The 19,067-nt window shown below is 41.9% G+C and overlaps 2 protein-coding genes and 1 long non-coding RNA gene across 17 annotated transcripts in view; 2 read left to right on the top strand and 1 right to left on the bottom strand.

Annotated features, from left to right (window-relative positions):
- The window catches only part of TMTC4 (transmembrane O-mannosyltransferase targeting cadherins 4), a 51,952-nt gene extending 42,586 nt beyond the window's left edge, over nucleotides 1-9,366 (top strand). For all 4 annotated transcript variants that reach the window (XM_079972634.1, XM_079972635.1, XM_079972637.1 and 1 more), the window contains 7 exons: nucleotides 1,646-1,725; nucleotides 3,256-3,363; nucleotides 3,465-3,606; nucleotides 4,236-4,350; nucleotides 4,483-4,595; nucleotides 5,881-5,950; nucleotides 6,466-9,366. In XM_079972634.1, the coding sequence (XP_079828760.1) occupies nucleotides 1,646-1,725; nucleotides 3,256-3,363; nucleotides 3,465-3,606; nucleotides 4,236-4,350; nucleotides 4,483-4,595; nucleotides 5,881-5,950; nucleotides 6,466-6,617 (780 nt within the window). In that variant the 3' untranslated portion in view covers nucleotides 6,618-9,366. The remainder of the gene's footprint in view (nucleotides 1-1,645; nucleotides 1,726-3,255; nucleotides 3,364-3,464; nucleotides 3,607-4,235; nucleotides 4,351-4,482; nucleotides 4,596-5,880; nucleotides 5,951-6,465) is intronic.
- LOC307214338 lies at nucleotides 9,364-11,975 on the bottom strand. The gene is made up of 3 exons (XR_013837933.1): nucleotides 11,844-11,975; nucleotides 9,629-11,717; nucleotides 9,364-9,528 (listed from the first exon to the last, which is right to left on the bottom strand). It is a non-coding gene; the product is annotated as an uncharacterized lncRNA (long non-coding RNA).
- Nucleotides 11,976-12,494: 519 nt separating this feature from the next.
- GGACT (gamma-glutamylamine cyclotransferase) overlaps nucleotides 12,495-19,067 on the top strand; it is a 47,288-nt gene continuing 40,715 nt past the window's right edge. For 10 of the 12 annotated variants that reach the window (XR_013837887.1, XR_013837888.1, XR_013837889.1 and 7 more), the window contains exon 1: nucleotides 12,495-12,623. The gene's annotated coding sequence lies outside the window, so the exon portion shown is untranslated. Of the gene's footprint in view, nucleotides 12,624-12,856; nucleotides 13,277-19,067 lie in introns of those variants that run through there. The other 2 variants (XM_079973128.1, XM_079973126.1) reach the window with 2 other exon arrangements.

Below are 19,067 nucleotides of genomic sequence, written 5' to 3' on the forward strand. Positions count from 1 at the left end.
TACCTCAGGTTAAGTACTTAATTCGTTCCGGAGGTCCGTTTTTAACCTAAAACTGTTCTTAACCTGAAGCGTCACTTTAGCTAATGGGGCCTCCTGCTGTTGCCGGAGCACGATTTCTGTTCTCATCCTGAAGCAAAGTTCTTAACCTGAGGTAATATTTCTGGGTTAGCGGAGTCTGTAACCTGAAGCGTATGTAACCCGAGGTACCACTGTACTGTATGGTGTGCACGTAGGATTTCCTGTTTGTGGAATGATGTCCCTGGGAGGTTCAGTAGGTGCCTTCATTATACACCTTTAGGCACCAAGCAAAAACATTTTTCTTCAACCAGGCCTTCAGCTTGTTACATCTGATAACCTTTCAAACATGTGGGAGGAGATCAGCAGCTTATTTACTTATGAATTTATTATTGGTTTGTTTTTGTTCTATTATTATGCGTTTTGTTTTTTAATTTTATATTTTTATGTTGTGAACTGCTCTGAGATAAACAGATGGAGGGCAGTATACAAATAAAATAAAAGTATACCCTTCTTTCACATTGTGTTTCAAGGTGCTCTTGGCAGGGAAAAGTGATTCATTAGTTGCCATCGTGTAACCAATTGCTTTGTTACACTTGTTTGGCAGTGGGAATGGTATTTGCTGGTAAGTAAAAATAGAGTGATCGGGCCTTAGCTGGTATACAAACATGTTGGGATGCTGCTGCCACAACCAACAATGTATACTCCTTCCCTCTTCTGTGGCCAATATCAGCATGCTAAGCGAAGGCATAGGCACCAACACTGGTTAATACCATTAACCTATGATGCTGAAGTAGGCATAGGCCCAGTACAAGGAGAGGCAGGTTTCTACGTCCATTTTGGGCCTGCTGTGGACTCAATTGCATGCCCCCCCCCCATCTAAAAGAGTTCTTCCAGAAACCTGCAGGGCTGAAATTTGCAGAGTCAGCAGAAGATCGAGTAGTTCAAATATGTTCTTCGCTGACCTACAACTTTCTGTAAATATTTGTGTTGGAAATTTTAAAAACTCATTCAACCAAAACGTATCAGAACCAATAGGCATGAATTTTCAGTTGGATAAATGTTTGGTGAACTTCAAAGTTGCTGAAGACTTGCATTTTCACTGGGATGTTTGTTCTCTGATTATTATTTTCTTCTCTCTAATTCTTGTGTCATATTCCCTTCAGCTACATTTTTTATTTTTCCTGGCAGCTGTTGATGCTATTTGAACATACCATGACTGTGTTAAAAGCCTAATGGAGTCCCTGCTATATATCCTACCTCATACTATCACTGTGTAAGGAAAGAGATAACATTATGGGCCCATACAAACAATGTTGAGCCTGGCCCTGAACTTCAGAGGCTTGACTCAGCATCAGCTTTGGAAAAAGGGGTCAAAGCACAAATGTTGTTTTTATTTCAAGCCATCCCCCCCTTCTTGAAGCTTGACACATCACTGTAAATTATGCATATTATTCAAAGAAGGTTGCACTTACCTTGACCTGTGGTATATATATTTATAAACAAAAGTAAGATGCTTTGTTAAACCATAAATCTATTTTCAAAATTGCAGAGGTAAATGCTGCAATATTAGTATCGAAGAGTAATAAATGTCTGGAACAATTAATACATTTCTGGCCTTTACTTTCAGGTTCATTATAATGTTGGCAAAAACCTGGCTGATAAAGGCAACCAAACAGCTGCAATCAACTATTACAGGGAAGCTGTCAGGTACGTGCCAGTTTACTGTTTAAAAGGGGAACAGGGAAGTGCCCCACAATGAATGCAAACAAACTGTGAAAAAGACTCTATGAACTGAAAGTGGAGACACTATATGCACTTTTCCTTTTTTTTCAATTTGTTTGTTACAGAAGAAAATCTTTAATAAAAACTGATTTAAAAGAGGAACAGGAAAAAATATTCAGAATATTGCATTTATTAGCCTATAAAAATGAGCCTGGAAGACATGACATCTCAATGTACTGTTTAAAATAAATTAATTTTATTAGAATTATTCAAAAGAGAATTTAATCCATGGGGGGCAGGGAATGAAAGTAGCTTAGAACACTATGGTTAGGAAAATGTGCACAATGTGAGTAAAAATGTCGGCGATGAAACAGAGGGAAAAATTGTGAGGTGGTCCCATCCCAATCCAGATTTGGGTAGTTGCTGAAAAAGTAGAAAATATGATAATTAAATTTCAATCCAGTATTTTTGTTGTTAGGAGATAGATACTAGCGTGTGCACACAGACACACTCATATATCTTGTATCCTAAATCGTATCCTAAATACACAGATTAAGGGGTGCAATCCGATCATAGTGGCAAGTATGACTACTGTGTATTGGAAGTCATGTGAAATTCCAGAATTACCAAGCCAAAAGAAAATTAGGTAGTACAAACCTAACAAAATTAAGTATGAGCACATGAATGAAGGCAATAAAAGGGATGACATGTGTTTGTAGAAAAATGAATAAAGGAGACCTGTATTCCTGTTGTTGTTCTTTTTAAATTTAAAGCAAGATAATGCTGCCTGGGTAAAAGCACTATCCTCTGCATGTGCTCAACATGTTCTGCAGGCAAGCACCACTGTTAGCAAAGCCATCCTAGCAATGAAGCTACATTATAGTTGTTTCTTTCTGCATCACGTTCTAGAGAGGGCACCATTTCCTGTCTCGCCTTTTAAATAAATCACTGTAGTCTAGATAAGATTGGTGATGATGATTTAATATATGATTAAGGGGTAAATTTCCTATGTTTGGTCAGGTTGAGATTCAAATAATAGGTGGTCTCACAAGTTGGTGGCTATATACAGTGAGGGGGGAAAGTATTTGATCGCCTGCTAAATTTGCGTGTTTGCCCTCTGACGAAGAAATGACCAGTCCATAATTTTAATGGTAGGTTTATTGTAGCTGTGAAAGACAGAATAACAACAGGAAAAGCCCCAGAAACCCAGAAGACAAAAGTCAGAGATTGGTGTGCATTATAATGAGTGAAATAAGTATTTGATCCCCTATCAACCAGCCAGATGTCAGGCTACCTGGTATCTTCACTGTATGTAACAAGCTGAGATTAGAAGCGCCTGCTGTAAGGGAGAGGTCTTACCTGTAATCCCAGCTCGTTACAGTACCTGTACAAAAGACACCTGTCGACAGAAGCAATCAATCCAGCAGATTTCATTTACTGTAGTGTAAATGAAAGAAAATGAGTCAGGCTGCCTTTTTCCAATGAGTAATTATTTCCCCCCTTTTACATGCCCAGATTGAATCCTAAATATGTGCACGCTATGAACAACCTGGGAAATATCTTGAAAGAAAGGAATGAACTCCATGAAGCTGAAGAGCTGCTGTCACTAGCTGTACAAATACAGTACGTTTTTAAATACACAATTCCAGTTGTTGTTGCAGAGCATATAAAAGGAGTGCTGTGTCCTGTCCTATATACTAAATGTATCCAACAATTCTGCCTAGGCCTGATTTTGCAGCGGCATGGATGAATCTGGGAATAGTGCAGAATAGCTTAAGAAGGTATGGAGAAGCAGAGCAAAGCTACTGGACTGCAATTAGACACCGAAAAAAATACCCAGATTGTTACTATAATTTAGGACGTTTGGTAAGTGTATTGCATTACATGTGTGCTAATGACAGCAAGAGACTAAGATAAAATGTCGCCTCGGTGGCGAACTTAAGCATACTTCCTAGATGTTAACAGTGTGGTTAAACAGCAGTACTTTGGCATGTTTCATGTAGCTTCCTAATAATATTCAGAGTGCAGTAGGTGAAGAGCACATCTTCAGCCCAGCACTCCAGCCCATAGCAGACCATCTGCTTTGCATGCAAAAGGTCCCAGTTTCAATCCCCAAGTCGGGGTGGGAGAGACTCCTGCTTGCAACCCTGAAAGCCTCTGCCGGTCAGTGTGTGCAATACTGAGCAAGATGGACCAACTCAGTATAAGGCAGTTTCCTATGTTCCTGTGTGTTGTTCTTACAGTATCAGTGGGCGAGAACTTTCACTGCAGATTGCCTTTCGTGGCTTTGACCATTATAAATTGTTTTCAAGAGCTTGTCCCCAAAATATAGCACTACTCACTATTGGGTTTTTTTTCATATATACATGGTTGGTTTTTTGCATAAAGTAATATAAGCAGGAGTGGGACTAGACAGGAGAGAACTTGAGCATTGATCTAATTTATTCAGGACTACCGTTACTGTATTTGCTGTCATATTGTCGTCCGTGTTTCAGTATGCTGACCTCAATCGCCACATAGATGCATTGAATGCATGGAGGAATGCCACTGTTCTGAAACCACAACACAGTTTGGCTTGGAACAACATGATTATATTGCTTGATAATACAGGTACAGTAAGAATTACCCAGTGACGTTTAAATAAGTGGTGCATTTATGCAGTTTTTGCCCTGCTTACGGTTTTGTGGAATAAAAACTAGTGTGCTATTCAGCACCCTTTCCTCTCTTTTCTTACGTTCCTAGGTAACTTAGCACAAGCTGAAGCTGTTGGAAGAGAGGCTTTGGAGTTAATACCCAATGATCATTCTCTTATGTTTTCACTGGCAAATGTATTGGGGAAATCACAGAAATATAAGGTAGTAAAATATGAAGGAAGTAAAAAATGAAGGGGAAATGTGTGTGCGTCCTATGGAGCGAAGACGCCATAGCCCTGCAACCCTCTCCCGGCTGGAGAGGTGACACGCGGCTATGGCAGGAGCCTCTATAGCCGCGTGTCACCTCTCCAGCCGGGAGAGCGCGCGCGGGGCTAAAGAAGCACCCCGCGACCCTCTCCCAGCTGGAGAGGTGATGCGCGACTATGGCAGCAGCCTCTCCGCTGCACCTTTCCGCTGCTCCCTGACCTGCTCTTTGGGGCTGGTGGTGGGCTTCCCCCCGCCAGCCCCAAAGAGCAGGTCGAAAGGAACCTGAAGCCTGGAGAGCGAGAGGGGTCGTTGCGCACCGACCCCTCTCGCTCTCCAGGCTTCCAAGGTAGCTGCCTGAACGCACCTTAAACGGCACCTTGTTTTAGAGTGGGAAAACAAGAGGGGGAAAATTCTCCCCCTCTCTGCGCAGCACCTCCTGCCGCTTCACTGAAGGGGCGCTGGGCAGAGAGGGGGAGAATTTTTTTTGTTCTCCCCCCTCTAAAACAAGGTGCGTCCTATTGTCCGGTGCGTCCTATGGTGCGAAAAATACGGTATGTCTGCATCCACTGCATAGGAACATCTTTAAAAGTATTTTTAATCTCTTATCTGTTTAAATAATTGTTTTTCTTGAGTAATTGTAGAAATTTTGTATGCGTTGTTCAGAGTTGAATGATGTCATGCAGGAGGGATGTGTGAGCCTAGCAAAACTGAAAATGAATAATGAAAATATTTAGTGGTCTGAATCTTTGAAGCAAGTCAATTAGAAAAACAAGTGAAAAGTCTTTTGTGGAGCATTTTTTCTTTCTAGAAGTATTGTCTCCAAAACAAAGCAGATAAGCCTTTAAAAATTGTTGGCTGTAATAAAAGTAGATTCATCTCATTGATTTTATTGGGATTAACTTCATTTTAACACAAATATGCAGGTTTTAAGTGGTGATTTGTGTGAGCATCCGGTTATAATGCAGTCCGCAAGTGTTTTTGTGTTCTTACTAGCACAGAAGTAATTACTGTTTAATTGACAGCAACTACCAGACAACAGCTGGATCAGGCTGTGAATTATATTGTATGTATATCCATTAGAGAGAAGTAGAAGTGTGAATGCACATGAAAAAAATATGGTGACATAATCACATTAATAGACCACAGAGCATGAGGTAATTGGTAGTGTTTGGTTGTACTTGACATTGTATGCACTACAGAAATAGCTTGTCCTGTTGATCTCTTTTTCTGAATTATTCAGGAATCTGAAGCTTTGTTCCACAAGGCAATTAAAGCCAATCCAACTGCAGCCAGTTACCATGGTAATTTGGGTAAGACATTTTACAGCTCCCCTTGTGCAAACTTTTAAAAAATCAGACACACTGCTTGTACTTCTTTTCATGTTAATTGTCTTAAAAACTACTGTTTTTAAGGCATTATTCTGCTGCCTAGATTTCTATTCTGCCTACTTGCTAAACAAATTGCCAGCTAAAGAAAGGAGTTCCAAAAATGCAAAGCTCAATGCATTGTATAATAGACCAACCAGGCAGCACACTACAGCCCAGAGGTGGCTGCATGTCAGTGGTGGCAAATTGGCTCTTTTGTGCCATGCTTGCAAACCGCCATGAGCTCTCCTGATAAAAACAGCAATTTATGGCTCTAGCACAATCCACTCTTGTCATTCCCTGGCCTGCTCAGCTCCCAAACGTGTCCCCTCCAGCTGGCAACAGAGCAGGCTACCACCATGCCGGCAGCCAACCAAATGTTTTAATGTTTTCTAAGTAATTGGCAAGATTGTCTGTCCTTCAACGATGTTGCTAACAAAAACTCCTCTTTGCTGTTTCAGCTGTGCTGTACCATCGCTGGGGAAATCTTGACTTAGCCAAGAAACACTATGAAATCTCTCTGAAGCTTGACCCCACAGCAGCTGGGACCAGGGAAAACTATAGTCTTTTAAAAAGGAAACTGGACCAACTGGGAAAAAAAGGCGATGTCTGAGGTTTCTTCTCAGGCTTTGAATGCGTACTGCATACCATTTATTGGCAACATGGCTACTAATCACCAGGGAGAGAAGCATTCAGTCATACTGTCATTTAAAAAACCACAACAATAACCCAATAATTATAGCACCAGCAACAAATACTCAAAATGTTTCATGAAGTCTAGTGGCAGAAGTAAATTTCTTTACAAAAAATAAAAAGCAACGCTGGTTTTGAAATTTTCATTTGGAGAACTGAAAGGTTTGTATTTATGCTTTCAGCTTTTTGACCCAATTTCAAAACCTGTTGAATATTTACATTCTTATACTCGGAGCACTTGTGCTGGTAGCAGTAGCGTAGCGTGGGGGGTGCAGGGGGGGCGGCCGCACCGGGTGCAACATCTGGGGGTTAGGGTTAGGGGGCGCAAATCCACGGGTTAAGGGGCGCAAATTACTTGCCTTGCCCCGGGTGCTGACAACCCACGCTACGCCACTGGCTGGTAGGGGCAACTTACTCAAATAAAAAGGAGGACATATTCAAAATGCATGTAGCAGCGGAGTGTGAATGTACCACAGTACAATAATGTGGAAAAGAAATATAATTTATTTTGCCCGTGCATACATCTTACTGATGCAGGAATTCTGATGCAGCGTTGGTATGAAAAGTGGCCCAGTGAATTACCGAGAGCACAAATGTTGGTTCATTAATCTTTGGAGAGGGCATGCTACAGAAACATGGGGGAGGGTGTTTGTTCTTCTGGCAGGATTTGCGCAATACACTGCTAATATACTTGATAAGAACAGGATAGAATGAACTATTTTCAACAAATTATGGTGAATTGAGGATTGAAGTTTAATTCAAATTGTTTTTAGATTCAGAATCTATCCTTAGTTGCTGTTGTACAGCTTAAAGGTAGTGACTTGAATGGTCAAGCATCCCAAAGTAACCGTCAAGAGTACTTTAAACTGCAAAGCCTTTCATGTTTGGTAGTTTGCCCAGAATCTTGTAATGCTTCAGCTGGGCAGTGGTTATTACATTTTTAGATGTTTCATTAGGTTTTAATCTGCTGTCTTGTTGGTAGCAGCTTTAGGGTATCAGTAGCTGAAATCCAAGTGGCATATGAAGGGTTCTTCAGTCTTCTCTGGGGATGATAGCAGACTTAATTTTTCTCTGTGGGTTAATAGTTCCTTAAAGAAGTGGCAGCCCAGTTAACATGTTCTAAAATCCTTCACATGGAACATCCCTAAGGGTGCAGCCAAGTGCAGGAAGAAATGTCTGATCTGGGCCACTGTAGCCTAAAGTAGTAAAGAGATGTGGTTGGCGACGTCTTTATTGGCAAAGAAAGGATTTATGTCAACATTGCACCCTAGATGCAATGTTGAGATATCCACCTGTGTAATCTTGACAGTCCCAGATAAACTATTGTTTTCCAGCTTTAGGGATTGCCTAAAGACCACTAACAGAAAGGTACAGTTCACCTAAAAATCAATGATAGCATATCAGAAAAAGATCTGTTCTTCCATACTTCAATTTATTCTTGCTGCAGATTGGATTTTCCAGGAGCAAAGTCAAAATCAAATGTTGTCCTTTTTTGTCCTGCTACGTATATTGTGCAAGACAGATATTGCTGCATTAGAATCCTTCCCATATAGAGCATATCTCTCAGAATGGAAAGATCAGAATTGAGTTTCAAAAAAGAAAACTCTTCATACAATATATGTACCAGTTGGTGCACTTAGCTTTGGCAGCTATCTTGTTATGGATTCAGTACCACCCTTAAAACACGGATGCACATGGACCCAATCTAGCCCTTAGAGCTGGAGACAAAGATCCAACCACTGGACAGCATGCACATCCTGAATTGAATAGGATTTGCAACTGCTCCCAATATGTTCTAAATGTATCAGTCCCTTGAATAAAATAGTTTTAACTGTTGTAATACACAGGATGCTGACAGTCTTGCTATATGGAATATTATAAAATAATGTGAATGACCCCAATAAGAACATGGTGTTGATGTATTTATACATACACAAGAAAAAAGTGTACAAACTATAAATAGAAATCATTTCCACTGGTTGTTTTATGTTTTGTTTTTTAATGATTCAGCCATTTCCTCTAACATACAGTGCTTACAGACCATTTTCTCAGATGGGATAAGATTTTAATAATAGTTCTATGTTTGAATATTGTTGATGTCTGATGTAATTAATTGTCTGATTCATTACTATTGCCTGCAGTTTACATATGATACTTATCCCTGTTGGCCTGCGCTATTTGTTTGGTATGAACATAGTGAGTTAATATTTTATGTAGAGCATGAAACATTTCTTTAAATTTACTTTTTTTGTTAACAGCCTGGAAATGTTTGGATCTCCTGATTTGAAAGCATATGTAAAGTAGATCAGCATTTTCTAGACTTTTGTTGGTATAATAATACTTGAAATTAACGTGTCTCCTAGCTGTCAGCTCTGTCATGTGAATGTAACTACAAAACATTGCCTAGGCAAACTTTTTGAATAGTGTCCTAAAGGCTACTTCACATATTATGCAGAGGCAACCTTAGCTATACAACCAAGCCTAAACTTGACATGGAGCTGCAACCAACTCTGACAAATATAGTATGTTGTTACATTCATATGTGGCATTTTTCCGTGCTTACTTATGGCATATTGTGTGTATATGTATTTTTGGGAGGGCAGAATGGTGATGTGTGAAGTGATCCTACTTTTGAAAATGATAATTAAATGTCAGACAGATTGCTATAATTCAGTTTTAGAAATTTATTTTAAATTTAGAAACATAAAAAGGCTTTAAAAATATACAGTAATACGGCTTTAAAAAATATACAGTAGTAAATGGCTAAGTCACTGTAATCAAGGTGGTTAGTTATGACTACAAATCCATTGATTTTAATGGTACTATTCTAACTTAGTCAGATACCATAATAATAATAATAATAATTTATTATTTGTACCCCGCCCATCTGGCTGGGTTTCCCCAGCCACTCTGGGCGGCTTCCATAAAAACCAAAAATACCACCCATAAGAAGAAGAAAATTTCAGTCTCTTCCTACCACCCCTGCTATACGCTTAGCAAAGGCATACATGTCTCTTAACATTCAAAAGCCATGAAGGCAAAAGTGAGCTGTGTGCCGTTTTAGGCTGCTGGGCTGATATATCCAACATAGTTTGATCCTCTGCATCCCAGTTCAATTCAACTCAACTGCATGTCACCACAGTACTTAGGATTACATGTAAGGTGGCAATCCTAGACATACTTGCCTAGGAGTAAGTCCAGTGGAACTTCCTTCTGAGTAAACAGATGTAGAATGGGGCTGTTTGTTTGGAAAGCTGGAACCGGATCTTTTGAAATTGTAGTGCAAATTCTGAGGTTAAAACTCTTTTGAAAATAGTGAATAAGCAGTGACTGCTGCCTACTAAATCTACTTACTAAAAAGCGGAGTGTACAGAAGATTGTTTAATTTCTGTGATACAAGGTTTGTCATAAGCATCTACACTTTTGTAAGCACAAACAAGTATGGGCTTTATACTGAAATAATTGTTTTAGAACTCAACAGAAGATTTGTAGCCAATTTGGTGATATGTCCAATGAATGTCAGCCTCTGATGTATTATAAATTTCTTCGGGGCCTATTAAACTGTATGGCTGGATAATAATAAAAAGTGAGGACTTTGAAGACAATGGGTAGCAACTGATGTTTTAGTTCTTGATAATGACATTGAATTTTAATGACTACATTCCAGTTTCTTTTTTAAGACAACATTTGTAATAAAACCTCATCTGTTCTTTGGCTGTTGTGGATTTTATACGAGTAAAAATAAAACTGCTCAATAACAACGATAAAAGTAATGTTTCAGAAAGGGCAGTGGCAATGCATCAAATGGAAAAGGGGGGAAGCACTTTTTTTCTAAATAGCTGTGGTTGTTTTGTTGTTTTGTTGTTTAAATTTGAAACATTAATACAACTGGGAGCACCTGCTTTGAGCAGAGCTGGGGAGTGGGGGCGTATGCTAAAATCTTTATCCACATGAAGTTTTGGTGCTCAAATTTGGCTTCTCCTCTGCAGCCGCTTTCCTACACCAAGTGGGGGGGGGTATATATATTGTCCCCTCACTTAGTTTGATCCTCTCTAGCACAATACTTGTTTATGGTCTGCTTTTTAGTGTAATAGCAACTCTGTATCTGGCCTGCCCTATGGCTCTCGTGATGTCTACACATAAAAAAGATTGGGGTAGGCCAGAGCCTGTGCCCTCCAGCTGACGTTAGGTAGTTCAGGTGATGAATATTTGGATAAAATAAGTCTAGGAGAAAACTTGTCAGATTGCCACTACTCAAACTTAGAGAGAATTTTTTTCACAATCTTGACAAGGATGAAAATCACTTTGGCATGAAGTTTAAATTAGCTTGTACATACAATAGTTTTTGATAAGAGATTTGAGATCTACACTTCATAAAACTTAGCTCTGATTTCCCCCCCAATTCATCTTATATTAAGTACATATAGATATGGCCCAAAGGCAGCAAGGAAGGATCAAGGCCCTCTATGTGTTACTATAGTTTCTAAGTGTCTGTTGAACATCCTACAGGGAGAGAGAATATCTCGAAATCTGCGGAAAGATACTATTCTCACCCCAATATCTCAAGTGTGCATTTGGTTGGTGAGAATCTTGAAGAACCTGTTGTTCCAGACTGTTGTTCTGTTTTGTTTTAAGGTAGGTTGTTTTTTTGTTTTAAGATTTTGATACTGCAAAATTAGTTATAAAGTGGCAATTCCACCCTGATCAGTCCTAGCCTTCCAACCCTCTCTTCCTAAGGCTAGCACTAACTAGAAAGCTGCGGTTTCCACCTTCTTCTTGTAATGTGAAGAAATTCAACAGGTGTAGTTAGTTGCTCAGCCCTGCATCTCCACGATGGACCGTAGTTTGGAAGTCTCCAATCCTACGAGAATTAAAGCCAGAGGGTCCCTGGTCAGAAGGAAAAGTGGCAAGTCTGTAAGAAGGTGCACAGCAGGCAGAAATCCAACAGGCACAGCAGCCTTTCCAACATAGCGATTGTGGAGTTTCTGAGTAAGCATTTCTGGCAGCAATGCAATAACTCCTGTGGAAAACCACTTAGTGAGTAACTTCAGAGATTTTTTTTTTAAAGCAGTTTATATATATTTTTTTAATTTATAAAAAATCTTAACACGTAACATGCAAGCTTCACAAAAGTCAGTGAACTTACCTCCCAAGTGAGCAGATATAGGTACGGGGTTGCCACATATATTGGGTGAAACGACCGGCTCCTGCCCGCTGCCTTTCACTGAAGAAAGTTATCGAGCCGTTCGGCCTTTCCTTCGCCTGCTTTTCCCGCCGCACTGCGCAGGCGCGCGGTTGCCTAGACAACGGCGGCTTTCCTCGCCGCCTTCTTTCCTCCGGTCGTTCCTCCTTCCGCTAATTCTGTCACGTTGCAGAAACGTGACGTCAATCACCTCTTGGAAAAGGCGGGAGTAAGAGCTCGCCGAAGGCGCCCACAGAGCTGGACAGTTGAAGAGTGACAACCAACTTCCCAGCTTCCGGCTCGATTTAGCCCTAATTTCCAGCAGCCTGGTATACCTGCGCTAGATGGCGCAGTCTCAGCTCCGTTGAGTTCATTGGGACTTGGGGTGACAGCTCCTACTGTCACAGATAGGAGTGTCATAAATCAATCCTCCCTCGGCTTCGGCTCCCTTTCCTCCTCGTGAAATGTTGGGAAGATAGTGGCGTGTTGGCGCTCCAGTTTTCTAAAGGTTTAAAAAGTCAAAAGACCGTTTCCCCCCCCCCTCACAGAATGAGCATCGACCCCGTCTTCAGCACGTGAAATGGCAACTCTAAACTAACTCTCTGTGGAGAACGCCGAGCAGCCCCGCCCACTCCCTCAGGTTCTAACGGGCAACGGCGCACTCCGGAAGCGGCCGGAGCAAGTTTGTGCGATTGGCAAGCGCACTAGGACCCGGGCTCTAGACACGGCTGTTCAAACTGGCGGGTAAGCTTCTTTCTTCAAACGGCTTGCCGCCGCCTTTTTTAAACATGCGAGCGCGGGGGAAGAAGTGGGAGAGCCTTATAGGTTATTGTAAAAGGTTATTGGTTAAAAGCGAGGTCATGTGATGTTGGGCTCGGGGTAGGAAAGGAAGGCGCGCGCAGTTTCTCTCTTCTCACTCTCCCCCCCCCCCCACTCTTTTAGTCAACCGTTTTCTTTCAGGCGTTGGCTTTTAAATCGGCGCGCGCCAGCTGGGGCGCGCGGGTGGGGGGGGGATCACGTGAGAGGAGGAGGAAAGCCAGATTGGTTGGCGCCTCATGGAGCCTGTCGTGGGGCGAGCGTCGGATTCTCTCGAGGGTTGTAGAAGATAAGAGAGTCGCTTGTTTGCCTCAACCGGCTCGCAGCTGCGCAGAGCAGATCCCATCGTTTTAGACGCGGATACACCCGCATACGTTCCGCTGCATTTAGAAGCGCCCGAGTTACGATATCGACCTGCTTTGCATGCGCAGTTTCCTGTTAAAACTGTGTTATTCGCGATGTAATTGGATGCGTGTCAAGGCCTTCTTTTTGCACGCTCATTCACTGCTGCAAGGGCGTTACGACTGACACACGTGCGTTTTTTTCCTATTCCCTATGATATTAGCTTTCTGCTGCTTTAGGTACCTTGGCTTTTGACTATGAATATATAAAACCACTGAATTATTTGCAAGGGTTTTGTTTTTTTATAGCTGTGTTTGTTTGGGGGGGGGGTTAAAACGCGCTTCATTTTCTCCAGTGAAAGATTAAGGCAATCTAAAGCCCGGGGGCCGGATTGCAGCCCAATCGCCTTCTCAATCCGGCCCGCAGACAGTCCGGGAATCAGCGTGTTTTTTACATGAGTAGAATGTGTTCTTTTATTTAAAATGTATCTCTGGGTTATTTGTGGGGCATAGGAATTTGTTCATATTTTTTTTCCAAAATATAGTTCGGCACACCAGTCTGAGGAACAGTGGTGCCCACGGCTGAGAAAGATTGCTGACCCCTGGTTTAATGAGACCATGTAGTGCCTTATACAGTGGTGCCCCGCAAGACAAACGCCTCGCAAGACGGAAAACCCGCTAGACGAAAGGGTTTTCCGTTTTGGAGGCGCTTCGCAAAACGAATTTCCCTATGGGCTTGCTTTGCAAGACGAAAATGACTTGCGAGTTCCTGCGGGTGTTTTCCCCTCCCCCCCCTTTTCCTAAGCCGCTAATCCGCTTATCAGCTGATCCGCTGATAAGCCGCTTAACAGCTGATCGCTAAAAGCCGCTAATCCGCTAAGCTGTCAATGGGCTTGCTTTGCAAGACGAAAAAACCGCTATACGAAGAGCCTCACGGAACGGATTAATTTCATCTTGCGAGGCACCACTGTAGCTAGATTTTTAGCAGGTAACGTCAACTGAGCATTGAACAGAATGTCAAAAAAACACACACACACATACACCACCCAAAAGGGAAGGTTCCTCTCCAACCTTACACTTTAGTCAGGCCAAAAACGTAAAAGGCAGCAGGACTTGTGCTTGTTGTCATTTAGTCGTGTCCGACTCTTCGTGACCCCATGGACCAGAGCACGCCAGGCACTTCTGTCTTCCACTGCCTCCCACAGTTTGGTCAAACTCATGCTGTAGCTTCGAGAACACTGTCCAACCATCTCGTCCTCTGTCGTCCCCTTCTCCTTGTGCCCTCCATCTTTCCCAACAGCAGGGTCTTTTCCAGGGAGTCTTCTCTTCTCATGAGGTGGCCAAAGTATTAGAGTCTCAGCTTCAGGATCTGTCCTTCCAGTGAGCACTCAGGGCTGATTTCCTTCAGAATTGATAGGTTTGGTCTTCTTGCAGTCCATGGGACTCTCAAGAGTCTCCTCCAGCACCATAATTCAAAAGCATCAATTCTTCAGCAGTCAGCCTTCTTTATGGTCCAGCTCTCATTTCCATACATCACTGATAGTTTGCCATAATTGCCATTGCTACACAACAAAGGGACTTGCAGTGCTACAGTGGTACCTCGGGTTAAGAACTTAATTCGTTCTGGAGGTCCGTTCTTAACCTGAAACTGTTCTTAACCTGAAGCACCACTTTAGCTAATGGGGCCTCCTGCTGCCTTCGCGCCGCTGGAGCAAGATTTCTGTTCTCATCCTGAAGCAAAGTTCTTAACCCGAGGTACTGTTTCTGGGTTAGCAGAGTCTGTAACCTGAAGCGTCTGTAACCTGAAGTTTCTGTAACCCGAGGTACCACTGTATATATTTTCAGGAGAAAGCTAACATAACATTGTGCAAAGTTTAATTCTAGATGTTGTTTTAAAAAGTTATTAGCCCTTACAGAGACAATGAAAAATATGGCTCAGAATCAAATGGCAAGTTGTGGGTAGGGATGCAGAGTTATTTTCTAAAATATCTTATTTTTATATTTTGACAACAAACAGGGAGAGGGGAATGTTTAGGGAGTTGTAGTGACTGAACATTTGCAGTAAGCACAATATTTATGGCTCCATCTGTCAGCATTAGTCTTGTAATACAAACTTCAAGATCAACTCAGGTAGTTGTAACATAAGCAAGCACTTTCAGCTGTGAACCTGATCGGTTTATTTCACAACAGTAACTGTTTTTTGTCTTTTGTATAACTGCCAGCCACAACTACATTTGGAACAGAGTTTACTTGAATTTATTGTTTCAAGTCTGAAAAAATTTTTTTTTTCATTATTGCAATTCTTTCCCCTGGGAATCGCATCCATAGATTTGTGTTTTTGATCCTAGCAGTGTTCTGATGTGCCTCTTGCTAATCCCTTAGCATTCCTTGGGGAACATCAAGGGTGTACTGCACAGAAGCCTATGCAGTACTTCAAACTTCTTGCACCCATTACTCCCTGCACTTTTGAGTTTTTTAAATACAGAATTTCTGTGAATGAATTATGTCCTTGGGATAGCCTTGCAGAGAAGGGCAATTTGTGTGTGTGTATGCTTATATGGGGACGCAGGTGGCGCTGTGGGTTAAAGCCTCAGCGCCTAGGACTTGCCGATCGAAAGGTCGGCGGTTCGAATCCCTGCGGCGGGGTGCGCTCCCGCTGCTCGGTCCCAGCGCCTGCCAACCTAGCAGTTCGAAAGCACCTCCGGGTGCAAGTAGATAAATAGGGACCGCTTACCAGCGGGAAGGTAAACGGCGTTTCCGTGTGCGGCTCTGGCTCTGGCCAGAGCAGCGATGTCACGCTGGCCACGTGACCCGGAAGTGTCTCCGGACAGCGCTGGCCCCCGGCCTCTTGAGTGAGATGGGCGCACAACCCCAGAGTCTGTCAAGACTGGCCCGTACGGGCAGGGGTACCTTTACCTTTACCTATGCTTATATGGAGTCTATATACCTATATGTCACAGGGCAGCTTGAGCATCTGGAAGCAACTTGTCTAGCAGGAATATCTGTTTTGTCCTTGGCAAATGACTTACCTAACTGCAAGATTATCTTAAAGGCGTAGGTGTGTGACATGCATAGCCATGTCACTAGGAACATCAGAACTTGTATCATGTCCAGTCAGACTGGTCCATCTAGCTCAGTATTGCTATATACTAGTGGCAGCTGCTCTCCAGTGTTTAAGACAGGAGTTTTTCCTAGTCCTACTACTACTACTACTACTACTACTACTAATAATAATAATAATAATAATTTATTATTTATACCCCGCCCATCTGGCTGGGCCTCCCCAGCCACTCTGGGCGGCTTCCAAAAAAATATTAAAATACTGTAATACATCAAACATTAAAAGCTTCCCTCAACAGGGCTGCCTTCAGATGTCTTCTAAAAGTCTGGTAGTTGTTGTCCTCTTTGACATCTGGTGGGCGGGCATTCCACAGGGAGGGTGCCACTACCGAGAAGGCCCTCTGCCTGGTTCCCTGTAACTTGGCTTCTCGCAGTGAGGGAACCACCAGAAGGCCCTCAGAGCTGGACCTCAGTGTCCGGGTAGAACTTGGAGATGCTGGGGATTGAAGCTGTGGCCTTCTGCTTGGCAAGCAGTTACTGTAATACTTCCATATTCTTGGATATTGAAGTATTTTTCTGGCAGCAACCCATCACATTGCTCTTGCAACTGGGTATTCATAAGTGCATGTGCTCTGACAGGACTAACAAGATTACATTGGTGACTGAGAGCTTATTCAACTGTTCGGCTATATATCTTGTCCTTATTATGTAGCTAGTCTGTTTGATTTTTCATACTTCTTTTTATGGTTGCTGGACACTGATATGCTTCACAAAGGCTGTATTTGGATGTAATGCTAACCATTGTTTAGTGTTATGATGGTGAACCACAGGCTTCTACGCACACACATACTTCCTTTCTCTTCGGTATACCCAGGAAAAACATCAGAAGTGTTCTTTTCAGATTAACCACAGCTTAGTATGTAAACTGAATCCTAAATTGTGGTTAATTTTTACATTTGAAACAAGCCTACTTCATAAACCTTGGAACCTAACCCTTGTGTAAGATGCAATTCCCTTGTACCCCAAAGGGTGAGTGGATTAAAAAGAAAGGCTTTTATTCAGTTTGTTCTACATTTGACACTAACCATATAAAGAAGCATATAAACCTTTAATAATCTTAAATTTCTATCTCCAAGCAAGTATATGCAGTTGCTTAGTGGTATTGTGAATAAAGCTGAAATACTGTACTGCAAGGTAGCTACTGGATTATGGTGCAAAATTCAACTATACAGGAATAGATTACAGTGGTACCTTGGGTTAAGAACTTAATTCGTTCTGGAGGTCTGTTCTTAACCTGAAACTATTCTTAACCTGAAGCACCACTTTGGCTAATGGGGCCTGCCACTGTGCTGCTGCTGCACGATTTCTGTTCTCATCCTGAAGCAAAGTTCTTAACCCGGGGTAATATTTCTGGGTTAGCGGAGTCTGTAACCTGAAGCGTATGTAACCCGAGGTACCACTGTAGTATAAAACATGGTTTTGTAAAGAAATAAACTTGAACATCCACATTTAAACAAAAGTTAGTAATGAATTAATTGTTACTAACCTCTCTGTCGTAATAAGAAGTTGTGATAATAGGGAACAGTTCTTTTATAAGATGGCACTGTACCATCTTAATCCATTTGGTAGGAAAACCATGGGACAGATAATTTATTTTCTTAGGAGTTGTGGCTTGACCTGTCCCCGCATCTCACAGCAAGCAATGGACAAAACTGTGGTGGGGTGGGAGCAAGCGGGACACATATCCCAAAGACTTGCAGTTGGCCAAACATAATGAGGAAGCCATGGAAAAAGCAGAATGTTAACTGAACATTATATTATTTATGTGAACTATGTTTCAAAGATGAAATTGGGCTAAAAACATCTTGTTAGGTCCAGACATGAAGATAAGGGAAAATATTGGAGATTCAGAATTATTAAGGTGACTAGCTAACGGACGATGTATAGCCTAGAGTTGCAACCGATTTCAGCTGCCACTGGGCAAAGTCCAGTATTTGGGCTTGGTAAACAGGATTATTGATGCAGTGAGCTTGTGATAGAAGAGTCCATGAAACAGAATAAGAAGCCTAAAACATTACCTGAGTTTTGAGGATTTTTCTGTAGTTCAGAGACAGGACATAACATAGTGATGAAGCAAAATACATTGTGGTGATCTTGCAGGGCTATGACTGCTGTGCCCTTTAGCAGTGAATTCATTTTGCCCAGACGAAGACACACTTGAATGAAGACTCTTTTTCCAAACAACACTATACAGTGGTACCTCGGGTTAATTACTTAATTCGTTCCAAAGGTCCGTTCTTAACCTGAAACTGTTCTTAACCTGAAACACCACTTTAGCTAATGGGGCCTCCTGCTGCTGCCGCGCCGCCGGAGCACGATTTCTGTTCTCATCCTGAAGCAAAGTTCTTAACCCGAGGTACTATTTCTGGGTTAGCGGAGTCTGTAACATGAAGCATATGTAACCCGAGGTGCCACTGTATTTGCTTCCACAGCCATGAGTGCATGGCTTATCTGTTTAAAGCTCTGCTGAGTCCCTCTCCAACTCTTTTATCTCAGCATCTGGATGCAGATGCATCTTTTTTGAAAGAGAGAAAAAACATAGTTGCTTAAAATAAGCTCTCCTCTAGGTTAACCACTAGCTATCAAATGCTAGTCTCAACAGAAATGTATGTCACGGCATCAGAATACTGCTGAAATGTAGACTCTAGAGAACTACAAGGAAGTTTACAGCTGATAGGTAGCCACTGAAAAGACCTCTGTACTTGATGTTCAGACACATGCACTGATAGTATTGAGATAATGTTCTCATTTGTAGAGTGTTTCACGTTGATTTGGGAGGAAGTCAATTTTTTTTATTTAATCCAGATTACATTATTTAAAGACCCTACTAGTGGATATAAAACCAACAGAAATCTTGTGGTGAATTGAACTTCAGAAATACCATCCTCTTTACAATAGAACCCCTATATTC

This window comes from Podarcis cretensis (assembly GCF_951804945.1).
Source record: "Podarcis cretensis genome assembly, chromosome: 4".
Lineage (NCBI taxonomy): Eukaryota > Metazoa > Chordata > Lepidosauria > Squamata > Lacertidae > Podarcis > Podarcis cretensis.